This window comes from Micropterus salmoides, unplaced genomic scaffold (assembly GCF_014851395.1).
Source record: "Micropterus salmoides isolate LMB-PRFRI ecotype aquatic unplaced genomic scaffold, ASM1485139v1 Ms_hic_scaffold_2, whole genome shotgun sequence".
Taxonomy (NCBI): domain Eukaryota; kingdom Metazoa; phylum Chordata; class Actinopteri; order Centrarchiformes; family Centrarchidae; genus Micropterus; species Micropterus salmoides.
Window position 1 is genome coordinate 19,974,969 of NW_024041150.1, and position 27,529 is coordinate 20,002,497.

General features: G+C 42.4%; 1 protein-coding gene across 1 annotated transcript; it reads left to right on the forward strand.

Moving 5' to 3' along the window:
• Positions 1 to 12,211: 12,211 nt before the first annotated feature.
• hspa12b (heat shock protein 12B) lies at positions 12,212 to 27,467 on the forward strand. Its single transcript, XM_038730769.1, has 14 exons — positions 12,212 to 12,519; positions 14,484 to 14,547; positions 14,984 to 15,066; positions 15,996 to 16,120; positions 16,205 to 16,391; positions 16,982 to 17,086; positions 17,255 to 17,371; positions 18,778 to 18,955; positions 21,898 to 21,984; positions 23,211 to 23,315; positions 23,392 to 23,650; positions 23,784 to 23,887; positions 25,509 to 25,699; positions 25,774 to 27,467. Exons 2-14 carry the CDS (start codon positions 14,502 to 14,504, stop codon positions 26,245 to 26,247), a joined length of 2,061 nt encoding a protein of 686 aa, XP_038586697.1. The 5' UTR covers positions 12,212 to 12,519; positions 14,484 to 14,501; the 3' UTR covers positions 26,248 to 27,467.
• Positions 27,468 to 27,529: the final 62 nt, after the last annotated feature.

Sequence of the window (27,529 nt, forward strand, 5' to 3'; positions counted from 1 at the left end):
GTGGACATGCTTTTCAGGGGCGAGGAAGTCCCCACTCTGTGCTTCCTTTATGTCCATACCTTCAATATTTGTTCTTGAAGTGTTCAAGGAGTCTTGAAATACCTAGGCCTAACCCTGCATATTTAAACCAACATTACTTGACAGCGCTTGCAATTGACCAGGATGTAGCAGCCTGTATCAGTGGTTTGTCTCATTTGATGTCATTTTCTTCGTTTTTAAATTTTTTTTTTTGTGGTAGACAGTTTACCCCCACTTTGGAAAAAAAGGATCTGGACACTGTTTTTCATGGCATGTTTTTTTGTAGGCAAATGTGAGACGCTGATATCACACATGTCTGCTGCAACTTGTAACAAGGAAATGAGTTTACTGACATATGACAGTGTTCTACGATAACAGCGATCATAGATCAAATTTACAGAAAAGTTGCGCCGATTGGTCAAAATTGCAAGTCACTCTGAATTCACAGGAATTCCTTGAATTTGTATTAATAGTTGCAAACGTAACATTGCGAAATCCTAGAGGGACAGATAAATTAGAGTTGTAAATCATCTGAAACATTTTTTTGGTAGCTAATGAAATATGCTATTGTTGTCATAAAAACACTAACCACTCTTTTAAAGACATCTGGTTTAAGAAATAGTCCGTTGAACATGCGTATGCGGCTAAATTAGCTGTAAATTATGGGTGTACCTCCTTGCTTGTTTTGTTGGACGCAGTATTTTGTTTATTTGTTCACTGATCACTGACATGAGTCGAAAGAAGCTTAAAAAGCTGTTGCTAATTACGTGATAAATCAACCTAATTATGCATGGCTGAACTAATAAATTAAGACGATCTAGACGTTCCTGGTGTGTTTTTTGGTTTTCTAATATTGTTGCAACAGTACTGGGATGACAAAGGGGACTGAGTATGCAGGGCCCTCATGTGAGGAGGGGCCCACAGAGAATGTATATGTAATGGTAGCCAGCTAGGCTGTGCATTGAGTAAACTCACTCCCCGACGCCTAAAGGCCCATTTATACTCCTGCGTAGGGTCTACGTGCGTACCTACGTATTTATATTTGTGCGTTTAGGTGTGTCCATCATTCTGCTATTACACCCCAAACGCCAGTCGGCAGTAGCGCTACATCGTCCACTGTGTTGACTTTTGCCGGCCCGAGCAGGCTAACTTCCGGTTTAGCGCTCCCTTAATGTAAATGGGGGTAAAATTGTAAACGTGCGGCTGGTGTAGCCTTTTCAAATGTTACCGACCGAATGGATCACATTCTGATAGCGAAACGAGTCATTTTGCTCAGGTTGCGACTGTCAAATATATTGATTCACTGTGTTACAGCCGCCGTTTTGGCCGCTAGTAAATGTTACTTCAAAGCGCAGAGTACTTCTGGTCGGCTCGGAGGCATCAACCGACCAATCACAGAGCTTACAGTCCGCATCAACTCGATGTGTAGTTACATTTTTGAGGAGGTGCACATCAGGCGACGGTGTAGCCTCTGTGTAGCCCCGTAGCCTACGCCATCACCTACGCCGTCAATTTGATGCAGAAGTAAAATTGCACTTTAAACCTTGTGCAGACGACATGACTTTCAGCATCGGCCGATGGCCGTGCCTTTCACATTACACAACTTGCCATCTTGTCACGGGAGTCTTGAAGTCGTTGTGGCGTTCACACTACGTGACTGATCGGTGACAGGGGGTCACACACTACACGAGCTGACAACGGCTGTGTCACCCGACGCTGGTCTCCAAACCGCATTTTGTCAAGAAAACACAAGTGAAATGTAAAACGGGAAATGATGCAAACCTACACACGAAACAGCTGTTGTTTGTTATTATAAAGACGAAGAATATGGGTGAAAGAATGGATTAGCACACGCAGGTAGCAGGGGTTGTCTGAGCTACAGAGAGAGCTGCAGAGTGAAACGTGTTTTGCGGTGAAAAAGTACCGCTGCTCTGCCAGCTGCCTGCACTAATTGGCTGGATGTGGATGTCGAGTCGGGAATGTGTCGGGAAGCCGTTGTGACGCGTCATTGAGTAGTTTACACATAACGACCGCCGATCAACCGCTGATTTACTCCCAATCACAGCCTGATGGTCGCCGAGGGGCAAATCGGGCTAAAAATTGTGTAGTGTGAACTAGGCTTTATGAGACGTGCTACCAACAAACTCACAGGTTTTAACCTCCTTGTTAGCCCGCCTGCCTCCCATACCCGCAGTCACAAGGTCAAGTTAGGACTGTGTAGTACAACATCGGGCGGATTATACCTATGTACTGGGTCCACCTTGTGCCACGCCCCTGTGCTACAAATATTGTATATGAAATAATTAAATAATAGAAATAAACGTCATCATAGACAACTTAATATTAATGCCATACAAATTGAGCAGTGACATACATGGCAGTTTGTGGGATCTATCTTTGGATTTAAAAAAGGGATGCTAATAAGGTATTATTATTGCAGGGGACAGAATATTTTTTATCCATGTTGTTAGAAGAGTCTTTGAAGATTATGGAAACACGTCTAGAAATGCCATAAGTATTGCTAAACAACCCTCTGGTCAGTGGGTATTTTTCAGAAAAACGTTTTAAATGTGCTTCTAATACATGAGAAGCAAGACCTGGGGCTGAGGGGGGGTCAAACACTGGAAGCAGAATATTACTTCATGCACTGACGTTGTGAGGGTCGGATGTGCCCGCCTCCTTTCTAGAAAGGTTAAGTTGATGGTTTTTGTGCAGAAGGCAGTCCAAATGTACCTATTTAATTTTAAATGTCAAAAGTTCAATATCTGTTTTGTCCAGTGTTTGTCTACCTTAATATAAATGGCAATAAACAGAGCGATAATTTATTTGTATATTTCTTTCTCAGTGTGTTGACAGTGTAGACTAATTCATCCCAAGTATGCAAAGCGGTGAGAGAGGCTGTGCAACTCTGGCATAGCCTAGAAAAAAGGGTGAACATTGTTTCCATTCTGTTCAGTGAGAGTTATCACCTCATTTGCTTCAGAGCCTTTTATAGCTTCGGTGCCTATTTTGTCTATTTTTGGTCAAAGCCAAAGAGTTTAGAGAGCTGAGGATGTTTTTAGTGAGGACATCTGTTCTCAATCAGTAACAGAATTGGGTGTGAATAACATGATGACAGTATGTTGGTGTGTGCAGTAAGAGATTTAACGCTGGGATGATCAACCCAGCTGTTCTGTTGAATGATCCTCATGCATTTTGTGAAAATGAGTGAATGAGAGGAGATGTCCTGGGTCAGCAGTAAATAAGAGGGTGCAATACTCTAAAATCACAGTGGAGGGCGACTGCAACACACAGTGTATGTAAATGTAGGTGTCTGAACTTCCTTTCCATAGTCCATCTTTGATGTGCACAACATTCACACTAAAGTTACATCAGAGCAGGAAATAATATTTCTATTTGATAGGAGAGAGTGACCTGATTTGTTCTTGATAATTAATTATCAACAAATTATTATTAACAAATTATTTTATTTCTATTTCTCTTTTAAAGCTGCAGAAGAAACTTATTTAAAAAAAATAACTTTTTGCCATCTTGGTTGAAACTGTCACTAAAAAAATCTGGTTCCTCTGACTCCTCCTAGTGCTCTTAATGTCATTTGACATTGAGTCCTTGAGCTAGAGGTGGCTTCAGTGGAGCACCAGTTCATCTTCATTGATGTGGTTGGATTCAACCTCACAAAAAGACGAAGGAGGGGCATCATCGGTATGCGTGCCATTGTTGAAGTCCCTGGCCAGCGCGGAGGGAACATTACAATGTGAGATTATCCGTCACCATGCTACCCTTGGCCCCTACAACACTGCCCATCTGATCACATTCCTGGACACCCTACAAAACACACTCCTTCCACCAGATCAGATAGACAGCCCAGAGCAGCTCAGGTACGTTGTCATTTGGGACAACATAAGTTTCCATGGGGCTGCTCTGGTTCGTAACTGGTTCACTGCCCACCCACGTTTTTTAGTTGTTTTTCTTCCTCCATATTCTCCATTCCTCAATCCTATTGAGGAATTTTTTTCTGCCTGGAGATGGAAAGTGTATGACCGAAATCCACAAACACGTATACCCAAGCTATGGAAGACACATGTGGAGATATAGCAGTTGATGCTTTTCATGGCTGGATAGGCCTACACCATGCTTGGCAATATTTTCCCCCGCCGTTCTTTTACTGTAACTGCATACAGTAATATCTTCTGTTGTTTTGTATGTAGACCACTGTATGCGCAACTCTGTGTTGTTTGGGATGTACAGTGTGTACATTGTATTTGTGGGAAAAATAAAATATATTTGTTTACACATTTATGTATGTAGTGTTTGAAATAAGTGTAACACTGAACAAAAACAAAGGCCTAAGTCATTATGATGAATGGAGAAGAAGTGTTTTCCATTCATCACAGTGTTTTACATTGAGCACATCAACCGGTTCCTATAGATGTCTATTCATATGATGGTTCGTGTGTGTCATTTGAAAACAAAATACCATTTTGAGAAGAAATAACATTGTTTTGAATGTAAAGTTTCATTTTGCAGGACAATTGAGGGGTTTTGCCCATTGTGTGTGTGTGTTTTTGATTTGTGTGTAGAGTTCTGAGAATATGAGGCATGCTTTCAGAAAATGTGTGTAAACAATTGAGAAAAACTGTAATAACATGGCAGGTAAATGCCACCCCATAAGATTCAATGATGTATAGTCAGTGGTCACAGAAAGTGACCACACTGCATATTCCATGTACCTTGCACTACACCACGGCTTGGTCTTAGACAGTCAGAGAAGCACCATGTCACCGTAAATTGGCACGGTCTCAGATTTCCAGCTTGCTACATTATTTCTGCATTGTCTCAGCTGGGTGCAAGATGCATGGTTGTGCATATGTGTTGAGAAGGGGACTGGGACCCTAAATCTGTCTTCAAGAACACCAGATGTTCAGCTGTGTGTGTGTGTGTGTGTGTGTGTGCAGTAGATTTATCCACATTGAACTGTGATACCTCTCCTTGGGAAACTCATAAAGGGCTGCAGGAATGGTTTGTTTCCTTGTGATCACACACACAGAACACACACACACATACAAGCTGCATCCAAACTGAGAACAAAACATATCGCGGTGGCTTTAACTGAAGTCTCTGTTTCGTTCACACATGATAAAGGCAGTTAGTGGCATTTCCAGGTCTGACACGCCTCATATCACAGATTTAATACACAGCACATCTCCACATGCCTGCTCAAAAAATGAGGGAACAGAATCATGTCAATTGAACTGCAGGGATATTAATCTGTCTAGTTAGGAAAGCAAAAGCAAACAACAGAATTGGCAGGTTCACCATTGATGCCGTGTTCTCCTCACACATGAGTGCAGGTTCAGGACATGAAAGAGTCTGGAGGCGCCGTGGTGAGAGTTAAGCTGCCTGCAACATCATCCAACATGACCATTTTGGCATATCTTTTAAGGGTCGCATAGACCTCCAGGTGCGCCAGAGAGTGTATGCAGTGCCTGGATGATGAAGGCAGTGATGTCCTGGACTGGCCCTCATGTGCCCTCACTGACACCTTGATTCAGGACTTTGAGGAGATCCCCCAGGACACATCTACAGTCTCATCCGGAGCATGCCCAGATATTGTCGAAGGTGCATACAGGCACGTGGGGGGTGAAAACACTACTGAGTCACATTATGAGTAGCTGTGATGAAAGTAAATGAAAGGAATTCAGATTTTGAATCCAGCTTTCAATCGTTTGGTGATTGTGGTTTTGTCATTTATGTCTCAACGAATTATACAGTGTACAGTAAAGATTTTGCAGTGTATATTTTCATAAGAGCGCAAAGCAATACCATGCATGGACATTTAACCAAATATTCCACTTACTATTTAATTACAGTCAAAAGGAAGTACTCCACTTAACTCTTTAACTTCTCCCCCTCTTCCCACTGCTGTTACATGACACCCCCTCCTTCTCCTCTTTCTCCTTCAGTCCCTCTCGGCTATAAATTTCACCATCTTTGCTATTGACTCATAAATCATAAATCCCCTTCCCGTACCTCTCTCTCTCCCTTGCTCTCCCTCTTCTTTATATTACACAATAGCCCAGACTTGATGTCAGAGGGCAGTAATGTTTAATGTGTGTGTGTGTGTGTGTGTGTGTGTGTGTGTGTGTGTGTGTGTGGTGTGGGTGTATCTTCTACCCCAGCCTTTCCTGTGGCCCTGGCCCCCCCCCCCCCCCCCGGGCTTCACCAGAGAGTTTGTCCAATGCCCCTTACGCGGACACGTGCACGCATACACACACTGGAATATACGACACACCCTTGCATGCACATGAGCAGGAAGTGGCACGTTAGCACGCACTAAAAGATACAATATTACCTTTATGATTTTCTGCACAAACTCAATTCTGCTGCACGCACAAGTGCTGCCACTGAGGTACTGTTAACACTCCAATAAGCGACAGGCCTACAGTATGTTCCATTTTAACAAGGACTTTGGTGAACATGGAAGCTGCTACACATTTGTTCCAGAAACCAAGAAAACAAGGGGTCACACAGTACATGCAGATATTTCTAGTTCACTCTCCCTCTAATGGTTCCCTGTATGTTTTACACTCGGTTGTTCAGACTCTGGGCCCCTTGTGTTTACTTACAGCGAAGTCAAGCAAAGGTTGTATAATTATTACCACTTTATAACCTGATTATTTTTCACCTTAAGGAAAGAAAAGGGAACAATACAATTTGTTATATGACTGTGCAGAACATCCATCACTGCGGTTTTAAAAGGCCAAAAGATCACAAAACTAAAGCTTGACAGTTCACACTTGACCAGAGACAGCAGTTGGCAAAACAAACTCAGCTCAAGGTTCACTTACTTGTTTATTCTGAAGTTTTTTACCATATCTCATCTTCATCAGCAGCCATTTTCATTAAACATTTCCTTTATTCTGAGCACCTTATCCTATTATTTATTTTGACTTATAACTCTGTGTGCTAATAAAGGCCTTGTGATCTGGTCAGAAGCTGCAGAATTATCTATCGCCTCCCCAGTCTTACTGCTCCTTTCTTGAGGGAATTTCCTGATTTTTTATCAAGTCTAGTTTTAAATTATGACAGAATTGTTCTCTGTGGTGATTTTAATATGCATATTGATGTGTCCTTTAATGCCCCGGCAAATGATTTTATAAGTATTACAACATGTATCCGGTCCAACCCACCACCATGGCCACACTCTCGACCTTGTTTTTACTCTGGGACTCAACTTACCCTCCTTGGAAGTTAAGGACTTGCCTGTATCTGATCACAAACTTATTATGTACTTCTGTGAAATGCTAACAGCTAACACTGCCAAACTCCAGCCATAGTAAACACGAATTTTAAAGTGCAGCAAAATTCTGTACGCAGTTTAACTAAACTAACAAATCGTTCCCAATTGACTGTGATATAAATAACCTAGTTAATTTATTTAATTCTTCATAGCTATAAAAGAGCTTTTAATCTGCTATTACACAATGGTGAAAGACGCTAGAACAAACTATTTGTCTACTCTTATCACTACCAACAAGCACAATCCTAGATTCCTCTTTAACACTGTTGATCTCTTAGTAAATCCTACTCCTACCTCTGCTTTGGCTGACAGCAACACAGATTGTGAAAAGTTGCTTACTTACTTTATGACAAAGGTGGGAAAAATAAGATCTAGCATTAGCCCTCACCCTGCCTTTCTAGATGTGGACCACCCAGCTCAGGATCATTGGAGCTGCGTCTCCCCAGCTAATTTATTGGAACTCACTGAGACTCCACCAGCCCCTTGGATATTATCCCTACAAAGTTTTTATTTTGAAATCATGGACAGTCTAGGTACCTATTTGCTTTTAATCCTAAACAGCTCACTGCCATCTGGTTGTGTTCCAGATTATTTTAAACGTGCTTGTGTTCAACCAGTCCTAATAAAACCTGGCCTTGATCCCACCAACTTCGACCACTATCGCCCTATCTCTAAACTGCCTGTCATTTCCAAGGTTCTGGAAAAAATTGTTTCTAAGCAGCTCCTTATGTTATGAAGTTATGAAGATGACATTTTTGAAAGATTCCAATCTGGTTTCCGCCCTCATCACAGTACAGAGACTGCTCTCTTAAAAGTTACTAACGACCTGCTGTTGAACGCAGACGCTGGCATGTCTTCAAGTCTGGTGCTGTTAGACTTGTCCGTTGCGTTTGACTCAATTGACCATGGCATCTTGCTAGAGAGACTGAGTCATTGGGTGGGCATCTCTGGCACGGTATTGGACTGGTTTGCCTCGTATTTATCTAACAGGAAGAACTGTGTGTCTATTTTAAATCCACCTTTTCTCCTGTTTATTATGGTGGGCCCCAAGGATCAATTCTCTGACCTATTTTGTTTTCCATTTATATGCTCCCCCTGGGTGACATTATTCGCCGATATGGTATTCCCTTCCATTGCTATGTGAACGATCCTTAGTTATACCTCCCGGTAAAGCCAACTGACCTCAGTGTGCTGCGTTTCCTCCAGGCCCGCCTGACTGACATAAAAGCCTAGATGTCAATAAACTTTCTACAACTCAACTCTAACAAAACAGAAATCTTCGTCCCCAGCACACTACTAATCAGATTATACCCTCTATTGGTCATTTATCTGCCTACATTACGCCTGTTGCCAGAAATCTTGGTGTCCTTTTTGACAACGCATTGCTAAGCTTGTCCAATCATGCTTCTTTCACCTTAATATTGCAATATTGAATATTGCAAAAGAAAACTTAAATGCCAGAGATGCTGAAACTGTTATACATGCTTTTATTTTGTCTCGCCTAGACTGCTGCAACAGTCTGTTCTCAGGTCTAAATAAAAAAACTCTGAACTGCCTACAATTAGTGCAGAACTCAGCTGCTAGATTATTAACCCAAACTAGGAAGTTTGACCATATCACTCCAATTTTATTGTCTTTACACTGGCTCCCTGTCTGTTTTAGGATTGATTTTAAGTTCTTATTGATTACTTTTAAAGCTCTTAATGGCCTGGTTTCAGAATAAATTCGTGACCCCTTAACCCCTTACGAACCTGTACGCAGCCTGAGCTCATCCCTGAGGCCAGGCTGAAATCTAGAGGAGATAGAGCCTTTGCGGGAAGGGCCCCAAGGCTCTGGAATGATCTGCCTGATGACATCAGGATGTCGGAGTCAGTGTCCTCTTTTAAGTCTCTCCTGAAAACGTATTTATTCAGAAAAGTGTTTTCTGATTTTATCTGATAGGCTAGCCCTTTTATTGTTTTACTTTCATTTTAATTTGTGCATGCTATGACTTATTTCATTGGTGTCTTTTAACTATTATGATTTTAATTGATTTTGATCTTTTTTGAAAGCACTTTGTACTCTGTTTGATAAGTGCTCTACAAATGAAGTTATTATTATTATATTAATTAGTAAATAATTTGACCATGAGTCTAGATTGGTTTGTCACAAATACAGATGATGAAACAAACAATGATGAAAAAAGTAATGCCTACACACTGACACTATAGTTACATCTTCATCAGGTCAAAATGTTTCGAAATGGTTGCCACATCCTTATATATAAATACCTCGGACCAAGCACTTTGATTATCTAAGATAAAGTGCTATTTAAATGTACTGCATTACTAGTAATTATTAATTAATCAAATAATTATTATTAAGTAGTAACATCATAGGTACATACAAATATATCAGCGTTTTGAAAAATACAGTTGTAAACTGCATGACAGGATGACAGGAAATTAACATGAAATCAACCTTATACAACTGTATATAACAAGGCATTATCAAAAGCATATCAAAAAGCATTACTGGAAAAATCAAAATAAATGCATCATATTTTTCCTGTAAAGGAATAGTTTGACATTTTTGAGAAATACTTTAAGTTAGATGACAATATTGTAGCCTAGCCTACCACTCTTTTGTCTGTACGGTAGGCTCAATATGAAGCTAGATCCAGTCGGCTGAACTTCGCATAAAGACTAGAGACAGGGGGAAACAAGCTAGCCCGGCACACTTAAAGCTTACTAATTACACATGTAAAAGCTCCCCTTTTACATGTGTAAAAAGCCAGTTAGCTTAGCTGGTGGTAGTTTAGTGCTGGCACGTGGATATTTTAAAAACTTTTGAACAGAGTCAGGCTAGCTGTTTCACCATGTTTCCACTCCTTGTGCTAGGCTAAGTTAGCTGGCCACTGACTGTAGCTTCATATTTACTGTACAGAGATTAGAGAGGTACCAACATTAGAAATGTACGTTGTGGCCGACACTATAAGCAATCAACAAGATGTAATCAACTAAACTGCCAACGAAATTGTTGCTTTGTGACTCTTTTGCATCAACAGTGTGGAGTTTGATGCTGAGTCAGGCTGCGGTTGAGATTGTGGTCTATTTAGCTGGAGAAAGAACAGTATCTTTCTGTGTGTGTGTGTGTGTGTGTGTTTGCATGCACGCATTCATGTATATGTTATGGGTGTTTTTCTGTTGCTCGAGGACTTCCAGCGCCCCCGAGATAATGTGGAATTCATGATAGGAATGCCGCACAAGGGTTCCTTCCTGTCACCTGACTCCATCACTTCCTGTGTTGGGCTGTTGGGCTTACTGCATCTGGAGCTCCAAGGAGAAGGGTGAGGCTGCACCTAGACCACGACTCAGGATCTCACAGTTTTATGTCTCTGAGATGATGAAGGAGCTTTACTGCAGCCCCCCTGGTGGGTTTGAGCCGGTCTAATACAGATTACGACAAAGCTGATTGCCAAACAGAGGAGTCAGGCAAATTCCCAACATTTTAAAAAGATTTGATTGCAAAACGGTTGAAATGCTGCCAACTGACTGCTAATGTTAGTCATTAGAAAATTAACTGGAGCAAATGAATGCAGGATAGGAATTATAAACAAAGATGGATGCAAGAGAAAAGAGAGAAGAAGGGCCCACAAAGTAGAGAAGGGACAGATATAGAAACACAATAAGAAGCAATAAAGCCAAAGAAGGAAGAAAGAAAGAGAGTGGTGATGGCAGAATCCATATGGGGCCTCTTGGTTTGGGCAGCAAGGGGAGACATGCCAGGTAATGGCTTCCAGACACACACACACACACACACGCCCTAATTCAATTTGGAAATCTCATAGACGTATGTGGATGTGTGTGTATATATACCAGAGGCCTTTTCTTTCACATACTCAAGAGGTCTGACTTCCTCTGCCAATTGGGAGTGGGGCTGGCTTGTGTGTGTGTGTGTGTGTGTGTGTGTGTGTGTGTGTGTGTGTGTGCAAGCACTGGGGGTTAATGTATGCTTTCAATCACAGCTCTAGTGGGGGGAAATCAGATCCCTGAGGCCTTGAGGTGGCCCTCAAGATCCACACATACAAACCACACACACACGGTTAATGTGTATCAAGTGCAGTAAATGCGTTTAAATATTGAACTGATTTTCATTTTAGGAATAGTTTGACATTTTGGGAAATACGCTTATTTGTTTTCTTGCCGAGATTTAAAAGAGAAGATCGATAGCACTCTCATGTATGTGGGATAAAGCTACACCCAGCAGCCCGTTCACTTATTAGCACAAACACTGGAATCAAGAGGGAAACAGCTAGCCTGGCTCTGTCCACAGTTAACAACCCCCCACAATGAATTAAGTTTTTTATTTGTTTTAGGTTAATCAAACACACCTGACTGCTTCCTGATTTTGTCTGCAAGGTTAGAAAGCTGTAAATAGATGTTGTGAAAAGGTTAAGGGAGCCGCTACATTAACAAGGAAAGTAAAGTTAAAAAGACAAAAGAAGTGAAAGGAGACAAGGAGGACAAAATAAAAAGAGGAAGACAGGAAGAGATGATTAAACTGAGGAAGGATACGTGTGGAGGAGTGGGAGGGTAAAAAAGGGCAAGATGACTTAACTGGGATACACCGCCTGCTCAGGAATACTCCACCCTCCAACACACACACACACAGAGCAATTTCCCAGTGAGGTATATCGCCCAGCATTCCCCCACTATGTGCTGTCACAGCCCTCCCACTCCTGCAACTCGAGTGTGTGTGTGTGTGTGTGTGTGTGTGTGTGTGCGTGTGTGTGTGTGTGTGTGTGTCACCACTTTTCTCTGACATTCCTGTGCAGAGCGGAGAGGCGGTGAGCTCAGTTGCAGAGAGACAGAACTGCAAATCCAACTCAGAACCTCAATAGGCAGAAGAAGAAGATAAAATTGTCCTTTGTCCTTTTTTCCATCCATCACATCTCACTGTGAGCTTAAAACAGTCCCTTGCAGAACCTCCGTTGCAGTGAGCTTTTCCAAATAGGGAATTCCAATTTCACGTCGGCTGGGAAGTCTTACGTTTTTAACAAGGTAGAAAAGCATCCTCTCGTATCCTCCTGTTCCTCTCCTCTCCATCTCCCTCCCAGGAGGCGGGTTCCAAACTTTGGACTGCCAAACTCCAGAGTTTGGGATTACTTTTGGAGAAGCAAAAAAGGACAAGGGCATCGTGTTGCAACAGCATACAAAGAGGTGAGTTAACGTTCAAAGAAAGTAACTGCATTTATAATTGTTGCTGACATGTCGCTGTTGTTGCTGTGGAGGTTGAATGCGCTTTTTAAAAACTGGTCTGCCAAATGTAAAACTTCAAGCTTCCGAGCCATAAACTTGCTATGATAATGAGAACAACTAAAGCCTGTCTTGCCAGTAATGTTTAAAAAACCTCCACATACTCCTGAGCTCTATTGTTAATGGTGCATAAAAGTGGAGTGTGTTGCACAATCAAATGTAACAGCTGAGGAGAGTTAAAGTCGCTTGTTCTGCTGATCCCCTGCTAGATCTCAGTCGTGCGTCTGAGAACGAGAGAAAGAAAGAAAACAATGCAGGGAGGGGGGGAGTCTAAATCGTCCGCTGCACATCGATCTTGAAGAGATGACGGGATGAGAGAGAAAAGGCAGGAAATAGGAAAGAAAAAAGCATGTGCAATGGGGGATGAAGCAGGGGAGAGATGTGGAGATTCATCCCTTCTCTGGTTTAATCGTCAAATAGCAAGGACAGATACTGTGAGAGAACGCCAGTGGTGCACACATGCACAAGCAGATATTAAATTCAAATGTTTCAGGCACATGCTTGAGTAAATGCACGCAGATGTTGCATGCGTGTTTATGCAAAGAAAGGACGTCGGACTAACTCAATCACACACAGGCAAGCACGCACGCGCACTCACAGAAAGAGATTTAAACAAACACATCTTTGTTCCATTGCACTCATCTGTTTAGTTTGCTCTTGGCTCAAATCATAGACTGATCAAATGATTCCCAGTGCCGCAATACGACACACAGACACACAAAGTAGATGCATGTGCAGAAGGACTTACATTCAACATAGAGACAACTCACTACTTCATGAATATTACACACTCATATATAGGCTACAGTTGAAACAGTAGACACACGTCTTTCTCTCAAGTTTCATGCACACACACCCACCGAGTCTATCGTTTTCCGTCACATCTGTGCTTGTGATCACAAAATATGTCAGTTACCAATGTGGATCAGTCTTTTGGATGAGTGCACAATAATTTGTCAACGTTTCTCTCACGTGTCCACATCTTGTCTGTTTAACCCAGACAAAAAGTTGGCTCACTCATGTAGCATTTACATAATTGGTATTTGGCAGACAGTGTGGTTCATAAACTTACACCCGAAAGCTTCCCAGTGCAACCAGTCATTGTTATAGTAGCTGGGAGCTCAAACTTCAAGTGCGCTGTGACAGCTGCTGTGAAAGATGGTTCGGGTGTGTCTTCTTTACTTCCCGTCCTCGGCTGATGAATATCTTTGGTGTGTCCAAAAATACTCCATTTTCACTAGTGCACTGTAATTTTATCATGTCATTTTCTCTGAGGTCCGAAATCTCCCTGTAAAATATGCGTTACCCAGTCGAACAAAATGACAATGATTAATTAGTTGCCAAATTTTTTTTACTATTATTGATTAATATTATTATTTATCATGTAAGCAAAAGTGAGTGGGTGAACAAGGGAGTGACAACCATCCTTCTCTAACCACTGAGCTGTCACTGTCTCCATCTTATTGTGCTTGTATATGTGCTGTATAAGATGATTGGCATTGGCATCCATTTGTCCCCACATTAGAATTCATCACTTAAAGCTGCACTATTTCACATTTTCATGAACAGAAAAGGATCACCGGACTCTGCAGTTCTCCTCAGCTAACATGGAGCGTTTTAGGGCGTACTCACACTAGCCAGGCAGTCCAAGCTCATTTAAGTCCAGTTCGTTTGACTAGTGTGATCGCACTGGGCCTAATTAAATTTCTATTATAATCTAATTCTACGTAACACTTCATCACAAAAAAAACTCCTCAATGCCACACACATGATAAAGTGTGTGTGTGTGTGGGGGGGGGCATAAAGCAGTGTTTTCCTCATTAATTATTCCATATGCATCATGTTGGTGTTGGTGTGTTTCTCTGCAGATCCTGGCTCCTGTAAAGATGGCTGACGTGGTGCAGCCAGACCCCAACAGCCTGCAGATACCCAGTGAGACACACATACAGTTTATTCACATGCTTCATTACCATGGTAGCCTGGTCAAAATGACTCACTTCTGTCTCTTTATCTTTTGGAGAGTGAACACGCTGACCTTTCCTTGCCACTCTCCCACTTGGGAATATTACTTACATCATTTTCCAGTAACATTCCTATCATTCCAGTTCATTACAAATATTCAATCGACATCACTCGCATCTAGAGAGCTTACAATAAGGTGTCTTCTGCATGTGTGACAGTACAACGATGCCTCTTTCCTTGTGATAACAGAGGTTTCCCAAGGCTGTGTATCGCTTCAAGCACAGATTTTTTTGGCTAGTCCGTTCATTTTCCAGTGGAGTACATGTGGCGCTTTTCCAATGCGGAAACCCTTATAATGAGATTTTAACAGTCACCACTTTCTCTTCTCTTCTCCATTAATTCCCAGGTGATAATTTATCAGCACCTTCGTCACCTGCCACAGCTAGAAATGACTGCAGCATCACACCCCTCACACCCTCACCCTCGCCGGTAACTATGCACACACATTCACCACAGACACTCCTACACACCCTTCCCTCTTTCTACTTATTTTCTTAATATAGAGCTCTTAAACACCAGCCTGTACACCCACATCCACTTCTTGCTATTAAGGGGGTTTATACACTTACACTCACAGTTTGAAGTTAAGTGTAGACTTAAAACGAGTGTCCAATAAAGACCACAATCTGAGGTAAAGAAAAATATACACTTTGGCACTAAAGGAGGAGGAAAAAAAGAAAGAGACGTCAGTGGGAAACAGTCTCTAATTTCTACATATTTCCACTTATAGAAACTAGTTTTTACTGAAATGTAAGAAACATTGCTTTAAATGCCACCATAAAGAAATGATAGCACACATTAGCTTGTTCACTTTGTGATATTTGTAGATATTGTAGAGTCACAAATTATGAGAATTTCGTCCTTTCAGTGTTGAACTATTACCAAGACTCTACTGAGGCAGCGGTGCTTTGAGCTAAATGTTAACATGCTCACAAAGATGATGCTAACATGCTGATGTTTAGCGGGTGTAATGTTTTCATGTTCACATCTTAGTTTAACGAGTTAGCATGCTAATATCAGCACTAAACAGCTGAGGATAGTGGATTTTGATCGTATTTAGTCATAAAGCAAAGTACTGGACAAGTCATCCAGTGCTAGACACGAGTGCTCGTAGCAAATTTCATGGCAATTTATCTAGATAGTAATTTAGATATGTCACTAAAAAAACTAAAATATGAGCCTCATGGTGGCGTTAGAGGACACATCAGGGGATCACATGAGCCACAGCTCTACTGTGGCTAATAAAGAGCAGGAAGGTGATGAAAAGGAGGTCAATGAGGAGCTCTTGTGCTTTAAAAACCAGCTTCAACACACACAAATGTCCGTCTCTCTGGGGCCTGATTTCCCATCTTTCTCAGAGGGTGGAGGTCAGACCCAGGATGTCCTGTCCGTTCTCGGTTGTCGTGGCAATAGACTTTGGGACGACCTCCAGTGGCTACGCGTTCAGCTTCACACAGGACTCAGAGGCCATACACATGATGAAGTAAGAGTCTGAGCTTGTTGTCTGTGATCCTATTCTGTTCTATGATTTTCTACCCGTGGCATCTTTTTCCTCCAATCCACGCAGGCGTTGGGAGGGCGGCGACCCTGGAGTGGCCAATCAGAAAAGCCCGACGTGTCTGCTGCTGACACCTGACTTGCGGTTCCACAGTTTTGGGTTTGCAGCACGGGACTTCTACCACGACCTGGACCCAGAGGAATCCCGGCACTGGCTCTACTTTGATAAATTCAAGATGAAGATCCACAGCACAAGTGTAAGAGAGATCAGGAAAATGAGATGGGAAAGGTGGAATAGATGAGTTGTAGTGACAGAAAGTGAATTTTACATGATACAGCCAGATTGAAATGCTCATATTACACATTTAGATCAATGTATTAGTCATGTACAAGTACAAGGTAGCCAGTGAAAACAGTTGTATAAGGTAGTCAGTGACCCTGGAGGAGCTTATTAAAGTCTGAGATAATGACCCCGATGATGTCATAGTGATGTCATCAGGGTTGTCACGGCTTAGACTTGAGACTTAAAGTTTAAGTTATGTGTTCAATTTGAGAGACATGGCCGTCACCAGCCAACACTATCCAGTTGCATTGTGGAAAGTGTACGATCCAGTGTTTTTAGAGCTTGAACCACACCCGGGGTTAAAAAATAACAAATGGGTATTTCGGTCTGTACTGCTTCAATTTTGACCATTCCTTTTTTTTTTAACTCTGTGTCTTGAAAGCCTCATGACTTTGAGAAAGATCAATCCTAAATTGCTGGATTCCCCCTTTAAGGCTTTAAGCATCAGAAAGATGACTTGTTCTTGCAGCATTGTTTCAGCAGTTGCGGCTGTGTTTGCTGCAGGACCTCACCATGGAGACGGAGCTGGAGGCGGTCAACGGTCGGAGGGTCAGGGCCATCGAGGTGTTTGCTCACGCCCTGCACTTCTTCAGGGAACACGCTTTAAAGGTGCACTTTAAAGCCCCAGTTTATGATAGCAGCGTGGTGCCCCATGATGGACACGTTCATACACTGATGCGTGTGATTTTCTCTAGATTTGCTTCGATGGAAGGTCATACCTTAAGCTCGATCTTTAAGCTTTTACCAAAGAAAGTGTTTAATTGATCCTTTTTTTAGGAGGTGAAGGACCAGTCGTCGTCAGTGCTGGAGGGAGAGGAGATCAGATGGGTAATCACCGTCCCCGCTGTGTGGCGACAACCTGCCAAACAGTTCATGAGAGAGGCTGCATACCTGGTAGATACACACGCACACTCACATCCATTCATACATAGAGCGATTGATATGACTGAACGAAGCTACAAACTTAACCAAAAAACCTCTTAATGTTACATTATTTCAACCACCCGTCCTGATACATAATGTCTACATGCACTGTCCACTGAAAGCCATATTTGATCATTTTCTTTTGTTGCTTGATGGGTTGAGAACGTACATTTTTATGTGTATATAGCAGATTTAACTGATTTATGAACTGATTGTGGTGTAATTTTCTTTTTTTTATTACCTTTGCTATTGTTTTTGTGTGTCTTTATCTTTTCTGTACTGCTGTATTACCTAATTTCTACCCAGAGAATCTTTTCTTAAAAGACCCGCTAAAAACCCACAATCTGTTACCAAAAACACATTTTCATTAAGCTTAAAACACGGCTGTTTTTCGTCATACATGAAAAGTTGACGTTTTCCAGATACATGGCTTTGACTATTGTCCAAAGTGAAGTCACCACTGGCTGCAAGTATCTCACTTTAACTACAATACTTCCGCATTGTATGTTGTATTTTGTATTTAATAATCTATTTAAGATAGACACACACAGAGGAAGACGGCACATAGACAGCAGACTGAGTGATTGTGTGTGTTTGTGTGTTTGAGAGACAGAGAGAGGAAGAACAACAGGGAGATGGAAAGAAAGCGTATGAACCATGAGATAAAGACTCATTAATTTTCCCATGGAAGATCACTTACACAAACACACACAAACAAACACACACACATATTTATATATATATACTGTTCTCCCTGTATAGCTTCTCACCAACACATACTGTAGGCTACCTGTCACAATGACTTGTAGGAAGTGTGCGTATATGGACAGGAATGCAGGGGGTCCTATCACAATGCACATCAATGAGATCTCTTATCTGCCCTTCACCCACCGGGGCACATACATAAATACATACTTTCATATGCACATTGACATACATCCACACACACCCTGCGCTGGCTCGAGGCTGTCAGGGCGTGTATGCTTCCTGCTGGTGATGATGTCATCAGAGGTGAACAATGAGGGAGACCGGCGTACAAACACAGGAAGTGGTGTCCAGACCCCCGCCCTGCGCACACACACACTCACGCACACACATCATTCACGCCACTCAACTCTACTCCCAATACAACATGATTAATGCTTATACCAACGCTCCCCTCCTAGTGGCACTTAGCATCGGTATATCACCAAAGCAGAATCTACATGTATGTAGATTTCTGAGAGCAGTTTAATTTCCCAATTCTAGTATGTGTAACTTTCTCAATCTTAATTCTTTCTCGTGTTTAGCTCCCTACGTATCTCATTATAACCAAGATCTTTCCAGGATAAGAAGATTCTGCTTGTAAATGTTTCTGTCTCTCTTCTCTCCTCCAGGCTGGTCTAGTGTCTCCCGACTGCCCAGAGCAGCTCCTCATCGCTCTGGAACCCGAAGCTGCGTCCATTTACTGCCGTAAGCTTCGCCTGCACCAGGTGATTGACCTGAGCTTACAGTCAATCACAAATGGCCTTGACATGGAAGGTACCCGGCCCTTCGACTCCAGCTTCAGACAAGGTATTGAAGAGAGAGAGAGAGAGTGTCTTCTTGTAGATTTTGTCATTAGCATAGGCAAGAAACCACACTTTGTTCCTGGAAATGTTGTTGTTTCATTTCACTTGGGAATTGTGTTTTTTTTGCAAAGGCTGAGCTGTGTTTGTGTGTGTGGAAAAAAGAGGGAGCACTGAGGGTAAAGAGCTGACTACAGATACAGCTTGTGGTTTTGCCTCAAATTACTTTGCAGTTGTGAAATGTGTGTGTGTGTGTGTGTGTGTGTGTGTGTGTGTGTGTGTGTGTGTGTGTGTGTGTGTGTGTGTGTGTGTGTGTGGGATTGTTGTATGACTTTGCAATTGTGTATGTCTGTGTGTGGGATGGGGTGTACACATGTAGAGCTACAAAGTTTTTTTATCAATTGGAAATTGTTCTATATCTTATATGTATTATGTGGAAATATGATTTTTCAGTTCATTCTTGTGAAGTGGGATAAGTTATTTTGGGTTTCTATATTAATAATTAATTAATATAGAATGTTAGGCGAAAGATGAGAGGCTGCGTTACTAAATATCTTGTTCTTTGATAAGAAGTCAAAGGTGCAAACCTATGCACATAAAAACAACAAAGGGGCAAAATGAACTATGACTCCAAGTGTGCAATGGACTTAAAATTCTGTTGTGAGTGCAACTAAATGGGAGCTGAGGCTAAAATACCTAAAATACCTCATACTACATTCAATACTTCAGTCAGTTCACTTTCAGAGTCACAGAGTTCTGTTCACAATTGCATTGACAAAATATTAGCTTTCATTGTTGGGTCTCTGGCCATCCAAATAATGTAAGTTCAATGTTCACCCACTTTTTAGGTCTGTTTTAGTCTCCTCTCTTAAATTAAAGTTGCGGCCAGAAAACCAAAACAATGAGCTGAAAAATGCTAAAACGCTCCATAGAGCTGAGGAGAACTGCAGAGTTTCCTCTCTGTGAGTTTGGGTTACAAGCGACTTCTTTCACATTAGAAATAGTCATTTGACCCAGTATTAAGATAAAAATATTGAATAGTGCAGCTTTAAAAGAAAACCTCAAATGAGAAAAATACCTCCAGATCCAACAAATCCTTTGGCGCTCTATAGTGTGTGGATCAAAAAGCTTAAATGGGTGTGTAACTTTCCAACATTAAAGGACAAAAGACACAATGAAAATATAACTTCTCAACATTAAAGCTGCACTGAAAACATTTGTGTTTACAGAAAAATGCTACTTAAAAGCAGGAAAGGAACAAAGAGTAAATTCAGACTGGCAAAAAGGAGACTGATGCACAACTCAGCGAATGAACATGCCGTGCTAAATCCCCTGCATAGGCCCACTTATACATATGCACTCACTGGCGCGCACACACAAAGAACATCCACACACACACACTAAACACAGGACATTGTAATTGGAACAAGGTGCAATGAGACTATGATCTCACCCCCTCCAGGCCTGTCATTCTCCCTCTCCTTCACTCACATTCATTTTTCTTCCCTTTCCTCCCTGTGTTTCTAGCAGTTGTGCTTCCTCTCCAGCTTTCTCTTGCCAGGTCGTACACTTTGCGAGGACTCTGCAGACACAGACCACCGCACAAATACACATACAGTATTTGCACACACTTGGCATCACGGTGATGGTTTTTACTATCTTTAGCTTTTTCTTCCACCTCATTTCGTCTCCAAAGATAGCACAGGGGAGTCATTAACACACACACATACATTTTCTTTTCTGCTGTTTCAAATAGTTGTAAATGGTTTCCAGACATGTATCTTATTCATCAGCGCCATACTAAGACACACACACACACACACACACACAGACGCACATACATTACCTCCTGCGTCATCCAGGGCCTTAAAACACCAGTACTTGTAGTTGGTTTCACGACAATGTAATCATTGTTGCTTAATAAGTGTAGTTTTCTTAACCTACCACAAATCTATTTTACCCCTCTCTTATTCTAACATCGTCTTTTGCCTTCTTTGAGCTGCAACACTTTCTCATCTTAAAGCCATTTTGTCTCATTTTGCACTTATGGAGGCATATAAGTGTATCTGCTCTGTAAAACAGGATGTCAGGTATTTTGCATTTCTGCCAGCTGTGTTTGAGTGTGCTTTGTTTTTATTGGCCTCTGTCCATACTCTGGACCTGCCAGTTGGGTGGTTTACACGTCAAGACCGGAGAGTAAGTTTAAACTTCGAGAGCGTTCTTCATTTCCAACAAATTGCTCCTGTCATGCAAAAACATTGTGATTATATATTGTTTATTCCTTACGATTGGGAGTATAAACTACATAACATGCATTGGGTTGAAAGTGAGAATGTTTATGTTTTTGCTGGAGCCAGTTTGCATTGAGCATTAGTGCAACGAAAGCTTAAGTGTCTGACTCTACAGTGTGCTCATATAGAAGGACTAAAATGTTTGAATGCAGCAAAGCAGTGCATGGTGGTGAAAGGTGTTGATGACTCTTGGCGCTCACAGCTGGAGAGAGTCCAAAAAAATTCTTGTTGAATTATTTTCTTTAGAAAAGGGAGGCCTAGAGCAATATTTCAGGGGGACTAGAACTCCTACTTACGAAATGACTCTCCAAAAAAATACATGTTCACATCATACCTCACTGCCCATAAAGAAAGAAAGATGTCAATCAAAACTGTTACCACTGGCTTTCTGTTTTATATTATCAAACCTGTTGTACTACAAGGTCACAGCAGCTTGACTGCTTCTTAGCAATGTGAGGTACAATTTCACCTTGCTCCCTGTACCTGAGAATGAGAGGGAGCCATACATTGAACATTATCTTTTGCCTCACTCTAACTGTTTGAACTGTTTTAATAACGTGCGTATGCAACAGAGATCACATTCAATTATGAAAGGGTTTAAAACAGAGGTGAGTTGTGTACCTGTGTGTATTTAGCTTTGTGTGTGTGTTTGTTGCAGCGAGGGAGCATCTGAGGCGATCCAGACACAGCAGGACCTTCCTGGTGGAGAGTGGAACCGGAGAGCTGTGGTCAGAGCTACAGACTGGTAGGTGTCTGTGTGTGTGTGTGTGTGTGTGTGTGTGTGTGTGTGTGTGTGTGTGTGTGTGTGTGTGTGTGTGTGTGTGTGTGTTTGAGAGAGACAGACAGAGCCCAGATGTCTGAGATATTGATGATTTTGACTTTCAACCCAGCAGGCTGACAATGAGGGGCAGACACACCTACTTTGAAATTTCTACTAACCCTCACCTTCTGACTTCTCCTCCCTGCATATAATCACCTCCCTCTGCGTTCACTGTTTGCCGGGCCTGCACAACAAATTGTGGCTCCAACCAAATTTAATCCCTGGTTTGGTTACGACCAGGGATGTGACAAAGTCTTAATATTTTGAGGGGACAAAGGCTAAATGTTACCAGGGTAAAGTCAAAATTTGAAGAAAGTCATAATTTTACAAGAATGGGGTTTTAATATTATAAGAATAAAATTCTAATATGTCTTGAATATGGCTGAATATGTATTGACAATCAAATTCACCCAGTTCTCCGCTTTTAAACAGCTTGTTTTTTCAGTTGAGCCATGACGACAGTCTGAGGAGGCACGCGCCCCAGCTGAACCTTTCTGCTCCCTTTCCTGTCCACACACACACACACACACACACACACACACACACACAGGAAGGACCCAGCCCATGGGACTCTCTGCCTCTGGACTGTAAACAAATCAAAGGACTACAAACCCTGTGTTATCCTCCTCTTGCGTTTTATTCTCTCATTCTTCCCTACATTTGTAATGTTTTGTTGCTCACACTTCTCTCACTACTACTTCTACCTCTCTTGTGTTTAGGGTGTGGTCGGCTAAACTCAGGGTAACCTCGCCAAAATCAGCTCTTATCACTGCACATATCATATAAACACACACGCAAACACACACACGCAGAGGGAGCGCAGCAATCACAGATGCCTGGAGGTTGTTTATGTTTGAGCGTCCACTGGTTGAGATCGTTTCACGCAAACACACACACACACACACACACACACACACACACACTGGAAACATGACATTTAGACATTCGACGAAACTGAACTGACACATTATCATCCACTGTGTGCTCCTACAAATTTAGGAGAAACATCATGTTCTTGCAGCACTGCGTGAAATATTTCCTGGCTCTGAAATCAATTCAAAATTTATCAAAAGTAACAGTTTTTTTTGAAATGCTAAATGTTTCTAAGACAATCCAGGTGTTAGATGTGTGTTTGTGCACTCTTTGTGCAGGTGACAGGTATATTGTTGCAGACTGCGGAGGAGGAACAGTTGACCTGACAGTCCATCAGATCGAGCAGCCACAGGGAACACTTAAAGAGCTGTACAAGGCTTCAGGTACAAACACAATCTGCTGAAACACAAAAATAACCAAATTGCCAACAGTTTTCAAAGCTGTATGTTTTTCTTCCAGGCGGCCCCTACGGCGCCGTCGGAGTAGACCTGGCCTTCGAAGCTATGCTCTGCCAGATCTTTGGCGAAGATTTCATCCAGAGCTTCAAAGCCAAGCGGCCGGCGGCCTGGGTGGACCTCACCATCGCATTTGAGGCGAGGAAACGGACGGCGGCACCGGGCAGGGCCAACGCCCTCAACATCTCCCTGCCCTTCTCTTTCATCGACTATTATAAGAGACACAGGGGGCAGAGCGTGGAGGCCGCCCTGAGGAGGAGCAAGTGAGTGTGGGCTGGGATCGGTGTTTGTGTGTGTGTGAGAGAGGGACAATAAGTGAATGTGTGAGCAGTTTGATTAAACAACAGATTTCTGTAACAGTACAAACGCAAACTCTCTCCTCTGTGTGGGTGTCAGCATGAACATCGTGAGGTGGTCGTCCCAGGGGATGCTGCGGCTGACACAGGAAGCCATGAACGAGCTCTTCCAGCCCACCATCATCAATATTGTCAAACACATTGGTGAGAAAAGACATGTACAGACTACAGGGTTGGGCACACTTACACGCATATTAACAGTATATACACAGCAGGCACTCCAAAAAAAATGATCACCTCTTTTCTCTTCTTTCCTTTTCCCATTATTTTGTTGAATTTATACCTTAATATACCAGAGGATGGAGATGCTGCAGAAATGAGAACATAATCCTAAGCAACTCTAAAACACAAAGGTTTATGGGTCTAAGGAGATGCGTCAAACTTAAAGCAGCGCTAATCAGTTTTGTTTTGTTCTTTTTGGCCACTTGGAGGCAACACGTGAACATCACCTTGTGCTTGTTGACATATTAGCACCTTTTAAACTTGTTAGCAAACAGTTGCTTATTTACAGATCCAGCAGATCCAGAGCACCATTAGCAATCGTTTGGAGTCGTGTCTCTGACAATCTGAAAGTCCATATGTGACTCTTCTTTTAGCTCTGTTTGGGTCGCCACCAACTCTTAAAGATAATATCTGGCTCTTCAGCAGCTAAGTGCTCCACTGTGTTTACCAGCTAGTCGCTCACTTTGTCTGTCAGCTGTCCAAGACAAGACAGTAAAATTGCGGGCCCTAAAACCAAAACGATGAGCTCAAAGAGGCTGAAACCCTTGGTACAGCTGAGGAAAACTGTGGAGTTAAGTGATCATTTTGGATCACTACGAGTGAGTCCTTTCACAGTACAGTCATTTGATCCATTGTTAATATACAGTAGAAGCTTTGCTTAGTGCAGCTTTAACTCACAGTGATGGAAAGTGGGTTTAGCTCCAAACCTCTGACCCCACAGGATGAGAAGTTGCTGAAACTGTGTCACTTAGATCAGTGGTTCTCTAAGTGGGGTCCTGGGACCCCCAGGGTACTTGAGGGGGTTCCAGTTTGTACCCGGCATAAGGGGGGGGGGGTAATTTATTTTCACTATGATTCCATCCATAAGTAGCACAGTGACAGAATGTGTGATTATTATTAGGATTCATACAATTTCTGTAATATCTAAAAGAAAAAACGCTATTAGGGGGGGGACCCTGGGTCAAATGGGGGTCTGTGTCCTCATTTGTGTCAGTTAGGGGGCCTTGACGAGAACCACTGACTCAGAGTACACATCCTAGTTTTTTAGGGGTCAGACCAAACTAAACAAACTGTAGGCATAATGGCTTCCTTAGTATTCTTATTCTAGATGATAGTGGTGTCATTGTTTGGTTTTTGGCCTTGTCAAGACAAAACATTGGCAGAAAAATGGAGAGTGCCTGGTTTAAATCAGTCACATTCCAGCGGTACGTTCAAAACCAAAGGGGCCAGTTTTGTAGCATTTAGCTCTGCAGGCCTTTGTTGGATCATCATAAGACCAAGAGTGAGAGGCAGGAATGGATGTCACATGTATCAAATCGAAGACATACCATGTGTAGCTGATGAAAAGGAAGTAGAAATCAATACTCCCTGGTGAAACATCAGTCAGGGTACACGGATTGTAATTCTCCTCCAGATCCTCAGTTTCTATGTTCACTGATTTACCTCCTTAATTTCTCACACGAACACAAGAACACACTTTGCACAAACACTCCAATGAAGCAAAATGATTTTCAAGATCTTCCACCTTTTTCTCCACGGACAGAGGAACTGATGGTAAAGCCGGAGGTGCAAGGCGTGCGTTTCCTCTTCCTGGTTGGCGGCTTTGCAGAGTCGCCCATGCTGCAGAAAGCAGTCCAGAAAGCAATTGGGCGGACGTGTCGCATCATCATCCCCCACGATGTTGGACTGACCATACTGAAGGGTGCCGTGCTCTTCGGGCTGGACCCCACTGTGGTGAGTGTTCAGGAATACCTGTTGGTCCCGGAGGAGTTTTTTCATGCCACGTTGTAACGTGCTCTCTCTTACAGGTCAGAGTGCGTCGATGCCCGCTGACCTATGGCGTTGGCGTCTTGAACCGGTTTGTGGAGGGACGCCACCCTCGCGACAAACTCCTCATCAAGGATGGTCGCGAGTGGTGCACCGACATCCTCGACCGCTTCGTCTCCGTCGACCAGTCGGTGGCTCTGGGCGAGGTCGTGAGGCGGAGCTACACGCCTGCTCGTCTGGGCCAGCGGAAGATCATCATCAACATCTACTGCAGCACGACGGACGACGTCACGTACATATCCGATCCTGGAGTCAGGAAGTGCGGGACGGTAACTTTAGACCTGCCGGAACCGTTACCACCGCCGGGCGCAGTGGGAGGCGCAGCAACAGGAGGCCCAGAGAGGAGAGAGATCCGAGCGACCATGCAGTTTGGAGACACAGAGATCAAAGTCACCGCCGTTGACATCATGTCTAACCGCTCCGTCCGGGCTTCCATAGACTTCCTGTCTAACTGAGGAGGAGCAGGAAGTGGAGACGAGGAACAGGAATAACTGATTCTAGGGATGATAATTTTAGAAAAAGCGGTACTGTGGGAGTGGGCGACGTTTTTTTTGCATTATAAGAAACATGCAAACATTTAGCTCATTAAAGAAGGAGGACATTTTTATAAAGCTCTCCAGCCTTCACAAGCTCAAGAGTCAGTATCTCATCAACTGAAGGGCAGGGCGCCTTCTCTGTACAGAAAAGAAGACATGAATTTGTCTGGCTTCAGAGAAACATTTGTGTGAACTCTGTGAAAGGTAATGCAAGCTGGTGGCCGAGTGCAACGAACAGATACCTTCCAATAATTCAACCTGTCCAAGGAGTGTTTCAACTTCTGCAGACAGTTTGAGAGTTACCTAGAAAGACTCTACATAATGGATTATAATACCTAGAGTTAAATCATTAATCGTTAAATATGAAGACATTTCCCTCACATAATGAGTTACACAGGTATATCTCGCAAGTTCTGATACCTCATTGTATCCTCTTTCACTATCCACGCATGAGCTATTGACACAACTACCTGGACTGCAGCTTTGTTTCTCCAAGTATGATTTTGCGCCCCTTAGTGGTGAAAAGACTGAACTACAAGCTGATGACCCTCGTGGAAGGAAAAAAAACTCCCTGGATGCATCAAAACTCACTTACGGGTCCTTTACTGGGAAGGACTGTGGTATTAGTGCATAATATGCATGTTTCATATAAAGTAGGTCACCATTCACACATTTTCCCAGATTGTAATTACCTGATCCGATAGGAGAAGCTTAACTCAAGGTCCACTTACTAGCCTGGAGAAAGAAAGTGGACCTTGAGTGAAAGCCCTGCTTCTAAGGTCAAGAATGAACCTTCAGTGTGTAGTAAATCCAGTAAATAGTCCTACTGAAAATCTATTTTTGACCACATGCACCCCTGCCAAAAAAAAGGCTTTAACTTTCCCACCTGAAGACGTCAAACTGTCACGTCCTTTATGGTGTGTGTGCTGTAATTAACTGTATTCACGTTTATGTTCACGTGAAGAAACAAGATGAACAGGAATCACTGTATCATGTTCAACGTGTTCTACCTTGTTTCTTCTGAGTTATTTTCCAATGACTGTGCAGGTTGCAAAATGCTGTAACAAAGCAAATTTATCCTCATTTTATGACCCATGGCCATGCATTTTATACTAAAATAAACAGTTACATTTTTACCACTTGTTTCATGTAGAAAACCTGTCACTGATATCAACACACCATCAGGAATCAATCGATTTGG